The sequence below is a fragment of the Paralichthys olivaceus genome, chromosome 13 (assembly GCF_024713975.1).
Source record: "Paralichthys olivaceus isolate ysfri-2021 chromosome 13, ASM2471397v2, whole genome shotgun sequence".
NCBI classification, from domain to species: domain Eukaryota; kingdom Metazoa; phylum Chordata; class Actinopteri; order Pleuronectiformes; family Paralichthyidae; genus Paralichthys; species Paralichthys olivaceus.
Window position 1 is genome coordinate 4,298,134 of NC_091105.1, and position 16,279 is coordinate 4,314,412.

A 16,279-nucleotide genomic window follows, 5' to 3' on the forward strand; every position below is an offset into this window, starting at 1 on the left:
GAAACCCATTAAACCAATCGATGCAAGCGAAACCCTGCAGATGCAAAGACGAATGAGACGAATGAGACGAACGAAAAGTGTGACAAGAACAGGGTAAAACCTCATGATTGAAAGCTAAGACTGACGTGTGATTGGTCGAGTGCAGGACCTCCATTCGGCAACTCCACGATCACTAGTGATCAAACTTGATGGCAGCTTTCGTATCAGAGAAATTCTGGCTTCGTTATTGTTCAAGAGGGAGCAAATGGAGAAGCTACGGCCATCTGTATTTACAGTATATGGACTTTGAAAGACAGTTTCAGGTTTACAAACATGAACTTCCTTGTTATGTTGATATTTATGAAAACTATATTGCAATAAATAGATATTGCTTTATCTCCCAGCCCTAGAATAACATCAGCTTCCAACATGATTTTATTACAGTGTAAGCAAATAGGTTTGCATATCGTCTTCCTAAGTACACAGCAGCCTAATGCACACATATCATCGTCATGTGCAGACAGTTGACTGGCTGATACAGCTCAGCATGGACTGAGCTTATCAAGTCAAAAGCTGCTTTGGTGCCTTTAAAAGGAAATTAGCAGGGCCAGAGAGATAATGAGTCTACTTCACAGTTAAACGAGATTACACTGCAGAAAGTAAATTATATTTAAATGTAGGACTGAGAGGCAGACTGGTGCAAAATCCACCACAAGGACTGCACATGCATGTTTCTGCATTTTGCATTAAGTGGCTTCTTGCACACAGGAGTTGTTCATTTGAAGTTTGCAGGTTCAATTACAATTGGAATGAAAATAAGAATTGTGTCTTTGCAGCTCCAGATTAAAGAGCAGATACGAAATAAAGAGAATACTAAAAATAACGTGATGGACCACACTGAGCAACAAGTGAAGTCACGACCACAGTGAGCTCTCAGCACCAAACATGGAAACAGCATATCGCAGTAAAAGCTGCTTTGAGAGATGCATTTAGATGTGTTTTGCTCAAAGGCACTTCTGCCGATAGAGGAAGGAGCTGAGCTGAGCCGACACCCTGAGGGAAGTCTGCACCGATACATAAACAAGTTGGGTACATTCAGAAAGCAGAGCTCAGTCTGCAGGCTCAGGTTTAATTAAAGGACTCTCTCTGAAGCTCAGTCTCTAATTCGATGCAGCATCTCTTGAAACCCTTGTGACGTTAAAGTCTTTTTGTTTTTAACCACTGAGGAGAAGAGCAACAACCCACTAAGCACTTTTAATTCAACGCTGTGTCATTTCAAACTGACGACTCAGCTTATCTTTGCATCTCAGGGTCAGAATTCTGAGTATTGAAACTTACAGCGAGTAACTTCGGCAGAGTACTCCTGTTAAAGATAAACTTGTGCGTCAGCTGACTTCCGAGAAACTGTTGCTTTTTTTAAAATAAGGGGAGGGCTGTTGCTATGGAGAAGTGCAACCAATGCTGAGGCTGTTTTCAAAGGCCGTTCCTCAGAGCTCAAGTTACAGTGCAAAAAAAAAACTCTTGAGCATGTCTCTTTCACTAAAAGTCCCAGATCCTCAAAAAGGTCTAAAGAAAACCACCAATTTCCTTTTCAGTCCACAATGCTTTAAAGTTTATGGACAGAAACTTAAAATGAAAGTCCAGTCCTGAACAATACTCCTTTTGGATTTGGCCACTTGAATATAACCAATACTCTTGAGAGCTGAGTGGGTGTTCAGACAAACACTTTTTTAAACCACACCTTAAAACTATCCCATGACAGGAATGCATTCACCTGCTGAGGAGTTTCCACAAGCTGTGGAGTTCAGAGTTGCGCTGTTTCACTCCAACTCGGCCCAGAATCTACCTTTACAGAGGAGTTCAGAACCACAAGAGATGATTTACACTCTTAAGACAAAACAACTGCAGGTAGAATGTGTGGCAGATGTGTAGTTTTCAAATAGAAGAACAACCTTTGTGACATGATCGCGTTCAATTGAACAATTGTGACACAGAAGCGTCTGACAAACAGCGTGTTGAAATGTTTCGGGTTTTTCACTGATTTCAGTAAAGGTAACAGACAAATGGTATGTGGCTGTTGTCTTGGTAACAACCTCTCTGACTTAGTACTCAAAGACATCTGAATGAAGGGTCCATCAACTTTGTTCTGACGTCCATCCCATCCTTCCATTACCCATATACCACTTATCCTTAGAGAATCTTGGGGGGAGCTGGAGCCGGTCCCAGCTGTGAAAGGTTCACACTACTTCTCTGAGTCAGCCAAGTTTATAAAACTTAAAGTTCATCCAAAACGAAGCAGCCAGACTCAACAGAGAGCAAAAACACATTAGCAAGGGATTAGTCACGTCTCTGTTTAACTTCTGTTATTACCAACACCAAGAGGGTTGTTGTCATTGCTGTTTGTTGTTGTTTGTTAGCAGGATTACACAAAAACTACTGGACCGATTACAACGAAACTTGGTGGATGGATGTGGTTCGGGTCTGAGAGGAACTTTTTTTTTTTTTTACATATTTGGTATTGAACAGGATCATGAGGCAGATCCAGGGAATATTTTTTATATGATTTTCCACATTTTCGTTGATCTCTCAGTGAATAATGAATGGATCTTGATGAAGACAAGACATCAGACATATTTAGAGAACCGATATTTACTGTGCTGAGGGATTTGGTTCAGCTTGGTATAGGCTCTACTGAGTGATAGGTGCTGTAGTTTTTTTTTGTTATTTTGTTATATTTTATTTGACTTACTGCTCATCTTGTGAAGCTCTTAATAACTTGGTTTTGTGCTAAGTTTATCATTTAAGAATAGAGACCAATTTAAACTGTGTTCAAACGTAATCAAACAGCATGTCAGGTAAAAGCCTGATGGTGATTTCCCTCACAATAACGTTCAGCTCTGTTATCAAGTTCCCTTTTTTGGTTTATTGAATTTCGTTATTTGATCTTTGACGCAGCTGCAGCTTCTGTGTGTGAAGTTAAATGGTAGTTATCACATCCTCCAGCTTCCATTTGCATAAGCTCACAGACGGGTCACTGATAAACTAAAGTGAACACACTGCTGCATACAGATGGAATTTAAGTGAAAGCATTAATACTCCAGGTAGAAGGGAACACACACAGACTAAGATGCACCAGTAAACTCATAATTAACATCAACGGTTTTCAAAGACTTTGCATATTCAGCCCCAAGTCAGTGCAGCTCTGTTTTCTGCAACCCCCCCTCCCCCATTCCACTCGAGTATGTTGAAAATTGTTCTTTGTAATTGCCTCATCCTCAAGTCTCCATTGTGTAGCAGCCTGTTATTCACATTGAACTGTGTAGGGGTAACCAGGGTGGTGCTAACATCATTAGCCACAGGAGAGGACTAGAGAGAGGTCTGCTGTGGCTCATCACCATGGAGACTCTACTCCATTTCCTCCTAAGACCTTGATGAGGGCTGGTGTTTGGCCTGTAACCCGAGACAACGGGAGGATCTGAACAAACAAGGGCGAAGCCATAAGTCATCACCAAGGATTCCCCCGGCCTCAGCTCAATGTGGTCCACATCACTGGATTTCATAGTGGGAGGTGAGCATCCCCAGAGGGGGCTGCAAACATGGAAATTAGTTATAAAAGTGCAATCATGTAGAAACGTTTGGGCTGGAACCATTATGTACTCGAGAAACATCCTCACTGAAACCATACCAGAGAGGTTTGTGGGTAAAAGAAAATGGCTGAAATTTCCATTAAAGCACTGAACACACATTGTAAATATTTAGAAATCTAATTTGTCATATTTGATTAAGTCACCAGCTTCCAGGCAGCTAAGTAACTTTTGCAACACAGGAAGCAGACATTGTTATGCAATTTTTGAGGATGTTGTGAACCGTTTTTTACCCCAGTTTCAAAACCTCGCTTGCTCTTGCAGTCGTGCAGCCGAACTGCAGATAAACATGCTACCGCTCACACAAACTGCGGATGCAGCTGAGATCTCACCACAGCCTTAAATTTCTAGGAAACACCAGCCATTGCGCTGTCTTGAGTTGTGGTGTGAAAAAGCATCAGAAGTTGATAAGTGCGAAGGTGTCAAGTTTAGCGCGGGGCAATTTATTTCAGCACAACAGAACCAGAATATAAATATAACCAAGATTTCTAGTTCTAAAGAAAGCAATTCAAAAGTCAAAACAAAAAAGTTTCAGAAAAGGCAAAGTCATGTGAATTATATTTGTCTTCTTTATTATTTCAATCTATACAGATATGTTAGCTTACAACTGGATCTGTACTATTACTCATTTCCCTCTCTCTGTCAGCTTCGGTGCAGTGGAATAGCCCAATCTGCGTCTTTCAGCCTCACGTTCCTTGTTCGATTCTCCTGACACTCGAACCTCCCAGGCTGCCGTGCAGCCACAAGTCCGGCAAGTGCGTACTCTCGTCTGGTCAGTTTCATTTTCTCGACAAGGAAACAGAGCTACACTCATGCAAATTCACCTCCTCCCTTCACATGGTTGAGGCCTCCATACAAACAATCCAGGGGTTATGAATGGACTCTATGGAAATGGGCTTCATGGCTGCATGTCATGGAAAAAAATGCAGCTTGTCCCTTCCTGCTTTGGCCTGGGCACTGCCTGCTAACACCCTCACTGCCAGGAAAGGTTTCATAATTAGGATAATGTAAACAATTTGAGAAGAATATCAAGGACATTAAAAAACAACTTCCCATTACCATTGTAATTTGCATAGAATCATCACACGTGTATTAGAAAAACAAATTTCTTTGTAAATTAAATAACTCCTAATTGTTTGAGGGTTGTCTGCAGGATGTTATGTTCCTTTATGCCAACAGTGAAAAGTGGACTTGTTTGGTGGGTGTGGGGGAAGGGAGCCCAAGGAGAAAAAACAAGATAAAAGTAACAACCAGTGTGTGATTGTCTCTATCACTTGAGTACAAGTCAAGCTGAAATGTCCATCTTCTTTAGTCCAATGCCAAGGGGGCGAAAGGTTCTTTAGAGAGGAAGCGTCCAGCATTTGTGGAAAAACAGATTCAAATTCCAAGTGTCCAAATTCACCTGATCAACAGGGCCAGTGTCGCCCCGATACCAGCAAACCCAGCGAGGCCCAGCAGCGTGTTCCTCACCGTCTTCTCAGGGTCTGATACTCTGAAGAACTCTACAAAGCCATCCTGGAGACAAAGATATACAACACATGAATTGATAGTTCTGCGTGTTCAAGGGACACATTATCCTTTGTTGCACAACGAGGGCAGTTATGCAACCACATTTTTTGGTGCTTTGCTGCACCCTGTCATTCAGCCATTAGCCACAACTTACCCAAGAGTTGTTTTTCACCAGCCAGTCTCTCTGGTGGGACAGCAGGTACGTGGAGATTTCCTGACCGACCAGCTCCACATTGTTCTCACGGCCCTTCTCCTTCAGGTGCTGACACACCACAGCCCCGAAGGCCACCAGGCTGGCGATCCGGCCCCAGTTGGTGGTGCCATCTTTGAAGAGGCTCTTGGCCACAGCACTGACAAACCCCATATCACCCGCCCTGTCGTCCAGTGACAGTTTGTTGATCATACCTGGAATAATAATTTAAAAAAACTGAGTTCAGGAACATTTAAACTGATATTAACAATGAGGATAAACTCGATTTGACTTCAGAGCACCTCCATGGTATAGTGCAAGCAGCTCCTACAAACATGGAGTCTGCACCGAGGAGGCGCAGCCACGTTAGCATCGCAGAATGTACCCACCATTGTAAGCGTATCTGTGCTTCTCAAGAACTCCGTCCACGACTCTCTTCATCGTCGATAGCGCTTTGCTGTCGTAAAACCGCGGCTCCGTGTGGCCGACAAAGTCCGTGAAGAACGTACTGATGAGCTCCCGGGTGATACTTTCCAGCAACTCGTCCGCGGCCGAGCAGCTGTCCACGTCGTCGTGCGACTCGGGCTCGGGAGTGCAAGGCAGAGAGCCGCCGTCCACGTCGCCGTTCTCCCGGCAGATCTTCGCCGCGTATCCGCCGGGGATGGCGGTGACCTGCAGGTTTTTCGGCCGCTTCGCGACGTCGCCGACGCCCGCGCTGCGCGAGTCTAACTGCGGCGAGGAATTTCCCGACGACCCGTAGACGTTGGCGCTTTCAGCGACTCCATTTTGAGGCAGGATAAAACAGCTCATGACTCCGGCGGACAAGTGAAGGGACTTCCGCTGCGTGTTGACTAACATGTTCGATTCTTCTGTGTTGCTCTGGGGGGGGGATGAGAGGTTTCTTCGTGAAATGTTTTCTTAAAAAACCCAAAAAAAAAACGCAGTAGCGATAATTTGAAGCTAGCTGCGGTAAACAAAGAGCTAGCTTGATGTTAATGTTCGTCCATTGCACTGGCGGGTTGAGGCGGAGGAGCGGAAGCGAGCCGCCTACTTATTGACTCCCCTGCTCCCCACGTGCCGCGTCATACATCGTCATCACCGTCATCACTTCCGCTCGAGTCTTTTTTAAACCTGTAATTTGTTTGTTCAGGAGAGTAAACAACAACAACAACAACAACAAGAGGGGGGGCTGGTGACTGTGACGCTTGAAATATTCCTTTAAAAAATAATTTGGTGATAATTGGTATTTTTCCATGACATCACAGTTTGTGAAGTATTGATAGAGAAAATAAATACTTTCTCAGTTACGTAATAATAATGATTAAGGAAATTATGTGTGCTCCTTTTTTATAATCTTGTAAAATCCTTTTAAACCATAACATTACCAGTAAATGTGCAGTTATAATCTATTTATTACTTTATCTATTTTTGGTTGTAAGTGATTAACTTCCTCCTTTTGAAGAAACAAAGAAAACACTTTAGAGGCGAGGCCCTATAATTAATTTACTGCAGCAAATTAAAATTAAAGGATAAAACCATTTGGTCACGCTCATAAGGAAACAAAACCCTTTACCTGTATATTTTTTATCTGTTTATGTATTTAAATTTATCTTAGAGCTATTGTATTACTGTTCCTGTCTCGTTTTCCTTGTACTTAAAGGTGCAGTGTGTAGAATTTTGTGATATCTAGTGTTAAAATTGCATGTGGAATATCCCTCACCTCACCCTCTCCTTCCAAAAATGAAAAAGAAACTGTGGGAACCCTTAATTGTCATAAAAACTCAAAAGGTGTTTAGTTTGTCCAGTCTTGACTAATGTAAAGAACATGGCGCCCTCCGTAGAGAGGGTCCCCTTGATGTAAATATAAAGTATTTAAATATAAAGGGCCTTTTCTGGGGTAAAGAAAACTATAAATTCATACAATTTAGAGGAAACAAACTTATTCTACATTCAATTTCTGCCAACAGTCCCCTTTCACCTAAATCTTACACATTGGACATATAAAATACTTGCTTTTTAAATTTGCTGTATCTTTCCCCTTATTTTGCTACTCACTGTTTATGCACCACAATTACATTTTATGTGAAAATCTACTTGTTAAGATGATTCTATTATCATGAGGCTGATTGACACATTCCTTCTACTTTGATAACTATGTTGTTCTTGGCAGCCGGTGGAATGTGTCCATTGGTACTCTCTTAAACATTCTCCTCTTTTGTCGTCAGTGCTCGAAGCACTGAGAAGTTCAAGAACTTTCTCGTAAAATCGCCACATTGGAAATGAATGACTCTGCTTCCCCCTGGTGCTGAGTACAAGGTTGTGCTCATACTTGGGCACCTCTCTCACATGATTCTCAGCTTAACACTAACAAACACATCACTGGTATAGGTAACATCAATGAATAATAAATAAATCAACAGAGAAATGTTATTAATGTAAAAGTTTATTTCAAATACTGACAAAAATCCTTTCACCGACTCCCACACAACTGAAACATTCCAAGTTCTCCTGTACTTTCTGAATTCTTTAAATCATTCCTGTGTTCTTCAGTCATCCTCTTTTGTTTAATTTAATGTAAACCCTTATTTATTTATTTTGTCTTGGAAGCTAGGTTGCCTCTGATTTTCCTGCAGTTGTCTGGGGCCACAATTAAAACTAATTATGTTATAACAGAAACACAAGAGAAAAATCAAAAAGTAGAAACGTTTACTTGCCAAACAACAAGAAAATCGAATAAATGTAAAAGCAGCACAAAAGTACTTCAGATCACACAGCCGTCATTTCTTTATACATTCTGGCACGTAGCTGAACGAGAGACACCCTGTTTGGTGGGTTTGAAACGTACCCTGCAATTTCCTCTCGTTAAACTTTTCTGTGCAAAGCCGAGCATCAAGTAGAATTCAAGAACTCCTGTCCACTGCTGTTTCTTAGAACATGTCATCTTTCAGCAACCTTTACTTTAAGCAGGAAACTGTAGGATTTCAAACACAAGATGAAGCTTAACGGTCTGTTCTTGTTTTGTCATAAAGCAATCCAGATTTTAAGAACTGGCCAGACCGAAAATAGGATTGAATTCAACAAAGTAATTTTAAATTGTTTTGGTCGGATATGCACTAAATTTTACTGTGGTCTGAAAGCGAATCAAGTTCGTCTCTGGAGTTTGTCGTAGGACAGGTACTTGGCAGAAAGAGGAGAGACTGACTGGTAGAACCGAGAGGACAGGTGTTCTTTACAGGGCATCATCTCTTAAGATTTGTCTTTGACTGAATCAGCAGCATTTACACATATTTTCATATGATACAGATTCACATAGCCTCTGCAGATAGAGCAGAAGTAGTGTTAAACTGAAAAGAAGAGGAACCCTTGAATCAGAAATAGCTCAGGCTCTGACAGAGTGAAAAGCAGGTGGGAAAAAGAACAAAAAAACACACAGAATCCCGTCCTGTTGAAGTCTATTTACAAACGGCTGGAACAGAGAAAAGCAATGCATTCATACAACTGTGTAACACGCACATACACAGAGGTCACTTCTTTCATCCACTGCAAGTTTGACACATTTAAAAATCTCAATGAAAAACATAACAAGGCTGAGAATGTGATGGTGCGTGCACCCTATCACCTAGTCTACATGGAGGTGTGCGTTTGTGAAGGTTCCCTGAAGCAGTTATTATTACAAGGAGGCTGATTCTCGGCGAGCGCCGGCGTCCAGTTGCGATTCATTTCAAGTCTGCAGATTTTGGTGATGGCTCCGGTGACCTGTTTCAGAGCTTGAACCACATTAACAGGTGGGACTTGCTCACAAGTTGCCCCCTCACCATCTGTTATACAATCTCGTCGCTTCGCCAAGTGGTGGAGTGAGCACATCCCGCAAGCATGCAACGTCCCACTTTAAGCTTGCCTCGTGACGTCGCTCTGAGCTGGGCTGACACCTGTGGTTTTCAGGTTGCTGTTTACCACGATGTGACACGAATCAGTCTGTGCAGTGTAAGTTGGGGAAGAAAAAGGAAACATCGTTCTCAAGGGTGCTGGGAGTCGGAGTAACTCCAGTTCAGGATTAGTGAAGTAAAGTATATGTGATCGTTTAGGTTAGTGTTTTGGAATAGACACAACTAAATCTGACTGTGATAAATAATCTGAAAGAGTTTAAACAATGAGAAACCAGCATCCATTAAGCAGCTAGAATAAGTCATGTTTGATCAGTTGCAGTGTGAAAATCTTTTTTTTACTGCACATGGCTGAGTGGGAAACGACTACGAAGGCTAGGACTGTGGTTACTTTTGTCTTTTTAATGCGACTTCTGTGATATGACATGGCAGTCGTGTCGAAAACACCTTCAGACTTGACACTTGAGATACTAACTTGAAGAGATGTTTGGAGTCAGCAAAATCATTATGGCGGGAGCCAGATGATCAGTTGTTAGCAGACACATTAAATGGGTTGGGTATCTGCAGTCTCTGAGCCGGATCATAGCTGCAGTGTGAAATTTGGCTCAGTTGGTAAAGCGAAGAATTTCCCCAGCCAGAAAATCCCAGGTTGTAATCCCAAGTGAGTGGATTTAGCACTACCGTCTTCCTCAGGCATGCTAGCTGGTACTCAAAGCGCTGAGCTTATCGCAAACTACATGCGTGTTGGAGTATTATTTACAGAAGCATATACTCTACGTAGGGTGCTTCAATCCCCCCACAAATCTTTTAGGCTCATAGTAAACACACATCTTGATGCAACCAAACTAAGACAGAAGTCAGAGAATGGCAGGGGTCCCCAGCCTTTGGAAATTATACAAGGATATACTAAGCTGAGCTCTTACCCTAGGCCGCGAACAAGTGTGTGCATGTGGATTGTCAGGACAGCAAAGAGGAAGAGGAAGGGAGTGTGACTGTAGACATTTCAGGTCTTCATGTGTTTGTTTTGATTCTTCCTATCAATAAGCAGATGCCCCACTCCCTTTAAAAAACATGTTAAATTTCTTTTTTGTTACATGTTACAATCATGCAGCATATTTAGAGAGAACAGGAGCAAAGGGAGTTGAGAATTAAAGCCATAGGAGCAGAGAGTGAAACAAAAAGGCAGCGTTTCAAATCCCCTTTTGGCTGAGCTGTAGCAGGTGACCTCTGGCTTTGTTTGACGCAAGGTGACCGAAGGATGAGCTGTCAGGAAGCCTCCATTCAATTGCCACCATTTCCCAACATGGTGTCAGTGAATGCTCAGCAACTCTTTTAATCCAGGCGGCTGCCCTAACCAATTTGGTATGCAAGCAATTATTCACACGCATCTTCCAACACCTCCCCCAGAAGCTGCCACCCAGAGAGAAAGGGAACGTAAAGAACACGCTGCGATCATGGTTCCTAGCTCCCTCACACACACACACACACACATTATTTTGGTGTCATTCAGGATGCAAAAAAAGAACAAAAACATACTATACAGAATACAAAGTGCATTAACTGACCCCATCCGACCCCTGCCCGATGACACACACCTACTGTGATGCATCTTGGAACACCGAAAACCAAGACAAGGGAGGCGGTAGAGCAGAGTGCGCAGAGGGGGCAGAGCTGTGCATGGTGGGAAGGCAGAGAGGGCTGTGACCTTGTGGGCCGCCAAAACCATACCCTCCCACCCCGCCCCACCCACATACAAGCAAATGGAGCTCTAACTTATACAACTCTGCCCGATATGTTAAAGCCAGTGGTGCCTGGGGATGAAAAGGTAAGGGAGGGGAAGGGGAGGAGAGGGACTCATTGGGGACACGGGTGAGGAGGAGGAGGGACCTTTGCCGGGAGCCCCAGGGAGAGGGGGAGGGTGCTTCTGGCATGACGAAGGCTAGCCGGCTAGCTTGCTGGTCACCAAGGACGACTTCCTCTGGGGCAGATCCTGCGGCGTTGGAATGTGGTCGCCGGTCACCAGGTTCTTGTCGGGCCCCGCCACAGGGAGCTGCTTGTTCTTCATCTTGGCCTTGGCCATGTTGTAGTCGCCCGAGTCAAAGTACTTTTGCTGTGTGAGAACACAGACAAGAGGGAAGGTGAGCTTTTAATCATAACAACATTCACATACCCATGTGTACACTAAAAGTTATTGGTCAGCGCCTGTACTGGTCCTGTGGACGGGCGTTCCTCACACAAGCCCAAGAGATGGAGGACAAAACCCAGTGTGCTGGCGGTGATGTAAGGCTTGAGCTGCATTCAGTGCTGTGCAAACACTTGCACCTGTAAACCTCCCCAGCTGCGTAAAAGCAGCCAACAAGCATATTTTTTGTAAACATAAATTCACATAATGTTTTTATTGTTTATTTAATAAGAGTTCCTATATCAGCAAACATTAACGATGATACCAACATAACTGTGAAAGGCTCTAATTGCCACAGCCAGTGTGAACAGGCGGGATTATTACAGCCAGAGTATTGTGTTAAAATACATCGTGGAAAAAATGTACACCAAAACTTAAACCTTTGAATGAAATAATTTTATTTACGATTGCATTGCACTGATTCAATCACCCAAAAAAAACCTCTCAGATTCTATAACTATCCTTGAAATCATCATTCTCCGATGATTTTCATTCTGGGAGTTATCTTATGATGAAGTACAGCAATTTACTCTTTGGCTCTCCGCTCAGCCTGCCTCGACTACTCCTACTTCTAGTCAGTGATTTCCCAGAATGACTTTCAGCAGTCTCCAGAGGTGGAGGTTCTCTGTAGCATATACAGTGCGTGTAGGTGGAGAGAGCAACAGTTTTTCCAGTGGAGGAGAAGTGAGCGAGGAGAGAGACTGATGCTTCTGTCTGCTTTGGCCTGCTGTACAATTTACAAATAAAAACAATCCATCAAACATGCTGTTATATTTCACATGCTATGGATGTGGCTGCATTGGCATTCTGCTCGACTGAGATTGGGATGCTAGAGAAATTATTTTTCTCTCTGCTTCGCCCTATAGGACTGTTGAATGAACAACACAACAGTGCCTCGAGATAGAAACCTGTGTTTGTGAGGGACACGTAATGTTTATCAGTCATTTTTCAGACGTGTCATTATCAGGTCTACACGAGGCAAGTTATCTGTGGCACAAAGACAAAAACAGAAGAATTCACAGGATATAGAAAAAGGAATGAAAGGTATGTGGCACACAGCTGTGTTTTCAGTTTTACAAGTGGATTCTTCAGCGTCTGTAAAGTACTTGAGGTTGACTAAACATGGCCTGAGCCAGAAGTTGTGTTTAGTGGTCTTGGTATAAGCAGGACAGTTCAGAGGTTTGATGACTGAATAAAATCTGTGACTGATTTTTAATGAGGCACAACTACATCTCCAAACTGTTCTCATCTCCCACAAAACTAGGTTGCCTACCCCTTTCTGTAATCTCTTCATGAGGAAGTCTGAGCCGCCGGGCCTCTGTCCCAGAGCAGGGTATTTGGCCTTCAGCTTGGCCTCCTCTGCCTTTGCTGGGTTTGCATTCTTCTCCTGGGCATCCTGCAGAGATGAGAACAAACAGACATAAACAGCTTTGTTTTGCACAATACAGGGACCTTGTAACATCCGAAACAGGTACTCATTTTTCAGTCACTGGTTCTACAAAAACACCACAGCCGTGGAGCCCAGGGCCGCTTCACTCTTCAAGAATAGTACAACTGCTCTTGAAGAGCTGTTGTGGGAAACAAAGATACCTCATGATAGCATGAGTCACAGAATGAAGGTTCTTCTGTTACAGTCTCTAATATCACCATCATGCCTGAGAGCAAACAACTCAAGAAGAGGAGAGAGCTCTGTATTTGAAAGAAGAGAAGGGTTTTCAGAATATTATACTGACAAATATCATTTTAAACCTCTAAACCTCTTAAACTCTGTTTATGTTGAATCATTGTTGCAAATTCTAAATTAGAGAACTTCCCTTAGAGCAATAAGAGGGTTGTTGATTTCTAGATTAAAAGTTCTCATATGCTGTTATTTTCAGTCAATTCAAACATAAATTTAAGCTGTGAAAAACATGAACATGTTCAGACCCGGTTTTCCAGAGTTTGCTTGTCATATAAAGGACGCAGCAGGAGATTTTCTGGGAGAATGTGGGAAACATTCAGGTGAGGGTGGAGCCTGGGTAGAGCAGCAGGAGGCAGGACATGATGTAGAAAATCTGCATTGGAAAGCTCAGTGTTTTTGTTGACTCTTTCCAAGTGGTCGTCTTTGTCAGCATCTTCTTTGAGTATGGCTCCTTTTTTTTTCACCTTGAGTCATTTGTATTCGTCAAGTTTCACATCTGTCTCTGTTTCAAAATAACAATGGAAACAGTGAATCTAATGATGCCTTGTCTTAGTTAATGTGAATTAACTGATGATGTTGTTTTGTGTTTGATTGAAACCTTCTAGGAATTGTAAGTGTGTCAAGAAATAATAACTTGACACTAGGAGTGTCTATATTGTTGCTACTGACAAAACTGGTCCGATTCCTGTTGTTAAAGTCCTTGTCAGGTAAATAGCAGGTGTTAAGTGCATGTGGGACTTTAGTGCACAAACTCCAAAGGCCATTTATACACTCCCTGCACATACACCTGGAGCAGACAGCAGAGACCTACTTCCACTATGCAGACAAGATGGGACATTGAGACTGCAGAACCTGCTGGGTGAGGGGTTTAAATGTGACTCAGGACACAGAGGCCAAAGAACAGTTTCCATCAGGAGGAGAGGGGACGTGTGGAACCGAGTATGCTGATTCACTCGGATCCAAGACGAGAAATTTATGAGCCATTATATTTGGCCCAGACTCAGGGAAACTACAAATCCAACCTCTTTTTGTGCAAACTGTTCAACTGTTTTAGAATGACTCTGTGCAGCAACGTAAAAAAACAAAACACGTAGGGAGGTTTCAAGTTTAACTTGAACATTTCATCAACACTATTTTAAAGTATAAACTACATCTGCTTGTTACAGTGCCTAACTGAAGCTAATTCACATTTAACAGAATATCACTAAAGCTCTCAAATCATGTCGTCTTTCAAAGTTGACATGTTCCTAAGCATCCTCTACACATATGGATCAGTTTTTATAGATATAATATATATTAATATTAAATAAATAATATAGACATATGCATTCTATTGTTTTTATTTTTGTGTCTATCATGTGTTAGAAACATCCTGCAGGGAATCCGCATAACCTGCAGTATTCACACATGCAGCCCCTCTGGATAATTTCATGAGGTTATCCATATAACGAGCGCAGGTTTAAAAGCAGCCATCTTGAAAGTTTTAGGTATCAGAAGCTGCATTTTAAAGAAATAATTCCCATGACCTATTTTGAATGTTTACTAACATTGTAACACATAAGAAAAACCTAAATAAAGTTATATGGGTTTAATTGGTGTCATGTTTTCGGGTCAGTGAGTTTGAGGTGGCCCTGATGTGTTTTTGATTAACCACGGAATTTGTGGTTGGGTAAGAACCAAAATATGCTTGAAATCTGGTGTGTCAAAACACTTCACATAATTACCATTCACTGCAAATTTATGACTGCACTTATATTGTACACATTCAAGATTATAAATGCTTAGAAACCATCAGGTTTGGATTTCAACAACCCAACTGTTCAGCGGCCAATTAAGGGCTGGTGTGCATGGCTGCCATGTTTTTATATCACGAGTTAGACGTCTGAGTAATCAAAACAAATCACCTAGTAGGTTTTTCAGTTTGAATTTCAAACACCCAACGGTTCTGTGTCCAGTTAAAGACCGGTTTGCAAGTGCTGCATATTTGTTCTGCATTATTTTCAATTTAGATAACATTGTGTAATTATCATTATCTCATTATCAAAACAAACTGTAATGTTCCCTATTTTTTCCAATGCATTTTAATCCAATTGCTTGTGCACTGGTTGAAGATTGTATACTTTTTGTACAAATCATAGAGATCTCAATCCAATTAAATCATGACCATAAAGGTGTTTTTTTTTTAACTTGTTTTTGACATTTTTTTCTTTTCCCTTCTCTGCTGACCACAGGTGTGTGAAGTTTACTATGTTTTTACTATGTGCATGTGTCTGCTGGTGATCATGCAATGATGCTGGAGCGCTGGTACTCTGCAGTTGATGTCCCGTCACGTCATGTGACCATAAGGAATATCAGGACGTGAACAGAGAAAACAGTTTTGAGTTTGTTTTTCCAAACTGCAGGCGTGCAAAGTTGATCAAAGCAAATCAGAAGCAGACCGGTGTCGGCACTAACTTTGTTACACTTATTATGGTCGTTATATGGTATTTTTATGGTTGTTATGGTTATGGTTATGAGGGGGTGGTGGTGTAGTACTGGCAAACAATACACTTTCATATGAGAGAACTGATATATTGGGAAATAAATGTGCACGTCACAATGTCCTGTATATATAAAAACAATGAATCAGTTTGACAGTCACTTCCTGGATCTTATTTACAATCAGATATTTACAGAGAAGGCACAAGTGGACTGCGTGACGTCACTTGGTTGTGGTTATTATGGTGTTTTTTGGGACTTTGGACCCCCCCCCCCCCCCCCAGGACAGACCAATGAGGCCCGAGCTGCTGTGGACTCTCCAGCCAATGACACACGCCAAGAGACAAAAACAAAGTGACACAGTGGCGAGGAGCGTCAGCGTGTTGCGGTGACAGCTGCGGTGAAGCGCTTCTCCTGCTCCCCGCATCAAGCACCTCACACCCCCGCATGTCTCTCTCCCCCCCTCCTCCTCCTCCTCCGGTGCACGCTACAAACACTCCACTAGTGCTAGCTGACGTTAGCCGCTTCATGCTAGCAGGGTTAGCAGTGAGGGAGACAACCCACCTGTTTTTCGTCCTCGTGGTCCACCTGAGTGTCCGAGTCCGGGTTCTCCGACGACATGGCGCGAGTGTGACGGGCGAGCAAGCGTCCCGGTTACCGGAACAACTCGACGAGCGGAGCCGTTGGCTGAGAGCTGTGCTCGGTGTATTCCTCCTCTCCCCAGAACACGAC

At 42.6% G+C, this 16,279-nt stretch overlaps 2 protein-coding genes across 3 annotated transcripts; both read right to left on the reverse strand.

Annotated features, from left to right (window-relative positions):
• Window positions 1-4,174: 4,174 nt before the first annotated feature.
• Window positions 4,175-6,438, reverse strand: mcl1b (MCL1 apoptosis regulator, BCL2 family member b). The gene is made up of 3 exons (XM_020093389.2): window positions 5,712-6,438; window positions 5,287-5,537; window positions 4,175-5,138 (listed from the first exon to the last, which is right to left on the reverse strand). Exons 1-3 carry the CDS (start codon window positions 6,178-6,180, stop codon window positions 5,022-5,024), a joined length of 837 nt encoding a protein of 278 aa, XP_019948948.1. The 5' UTR covers window positions 6,181-6,438; the 3' UTR covers window positions 4,175-5,021.
• Window positions 6,439-7,747: 1,309 nt separating this feature from the next.
• On the reverse strand, window positions 7,748-16,252 carry ensab (endosulfine alpha b). Of its 2 annotated transcripts, none has more exons than XM_020093276.2 (3): window positions 16,112-16,252; window positions 12,662-12,784; window positions 7,748-11,316 (listed from the first exon to the last, which is right to left on the reverse strand). In XM_020093276.2, exons 1-3 carry the CDS (start codon window positions 16,166-16,168, stop codon window positions 11,146-11,148), a joined length of 351 nt encoding a protein of 116 aa, XP_019948835.1. In that variant the 5' UTR covers window positions 16,169-16,252; the 3' UTR covers window positions 7,748-11,145. The 2 variants fall into 2 exon arrangements, with proteins under 2 accessions (XP_019948835.1, XP_019948836.1); XM_020093277.2 differs by lacking the exon at window positions 7,748-11,316 and adding an exon at window positions 11,770-12,115.
• Between the last annotated feature and the right edge of the window lie 27 nt (window positions 16,253-16,279).

Excerpts from the sequence above, each read along its gene's own strand:
- mcl1b (XM_020093389.2), bottom strand. The coding sequence starts at position 6,180 with ATGTTAGTCAACACGCAGCGGAAGTCCCTTCACTTGTCCGCCGGAGTC. Across the intron at positions 5,538-5,711 it reads GCACAGATACGCTTACAATG|GTATGATCAACAAACTGTCA; the intron begins GTGGGTACATTC and ends TTATTATTCCAG. Across the intron at positions 5,139-5,286 it reads TGGTGAAAAACAACTCTTGG|GATGGCTTTGTAGAGTTCTT; the intron begins GTAAGTTGTGGC and ends CTTTGTCTCCAG.
- ensab (XM_020093276.2), bottom strand. The coding sequence starts at position 16,168 with ATGTCGTCGGAGAACCCGGACTCGGACACTCAGGTGGACCACGAGGAC. Across the intron at positions 12,785-16,111 it reads ACCACGAGGACGAAAAACAG|GATGCCCAGGAGAAGAATGC; the intron begins GTGGGTTGTCTC and ends TCATCTCTGCAG. Across the intron at positions 11,317-12,661 it reads TGAAGAGATTACAGAAAGGG|CAAAAGTACTTTGACTCGGG; the intron begins GTAGGCAACCTA and ends GTTCTCACACAG.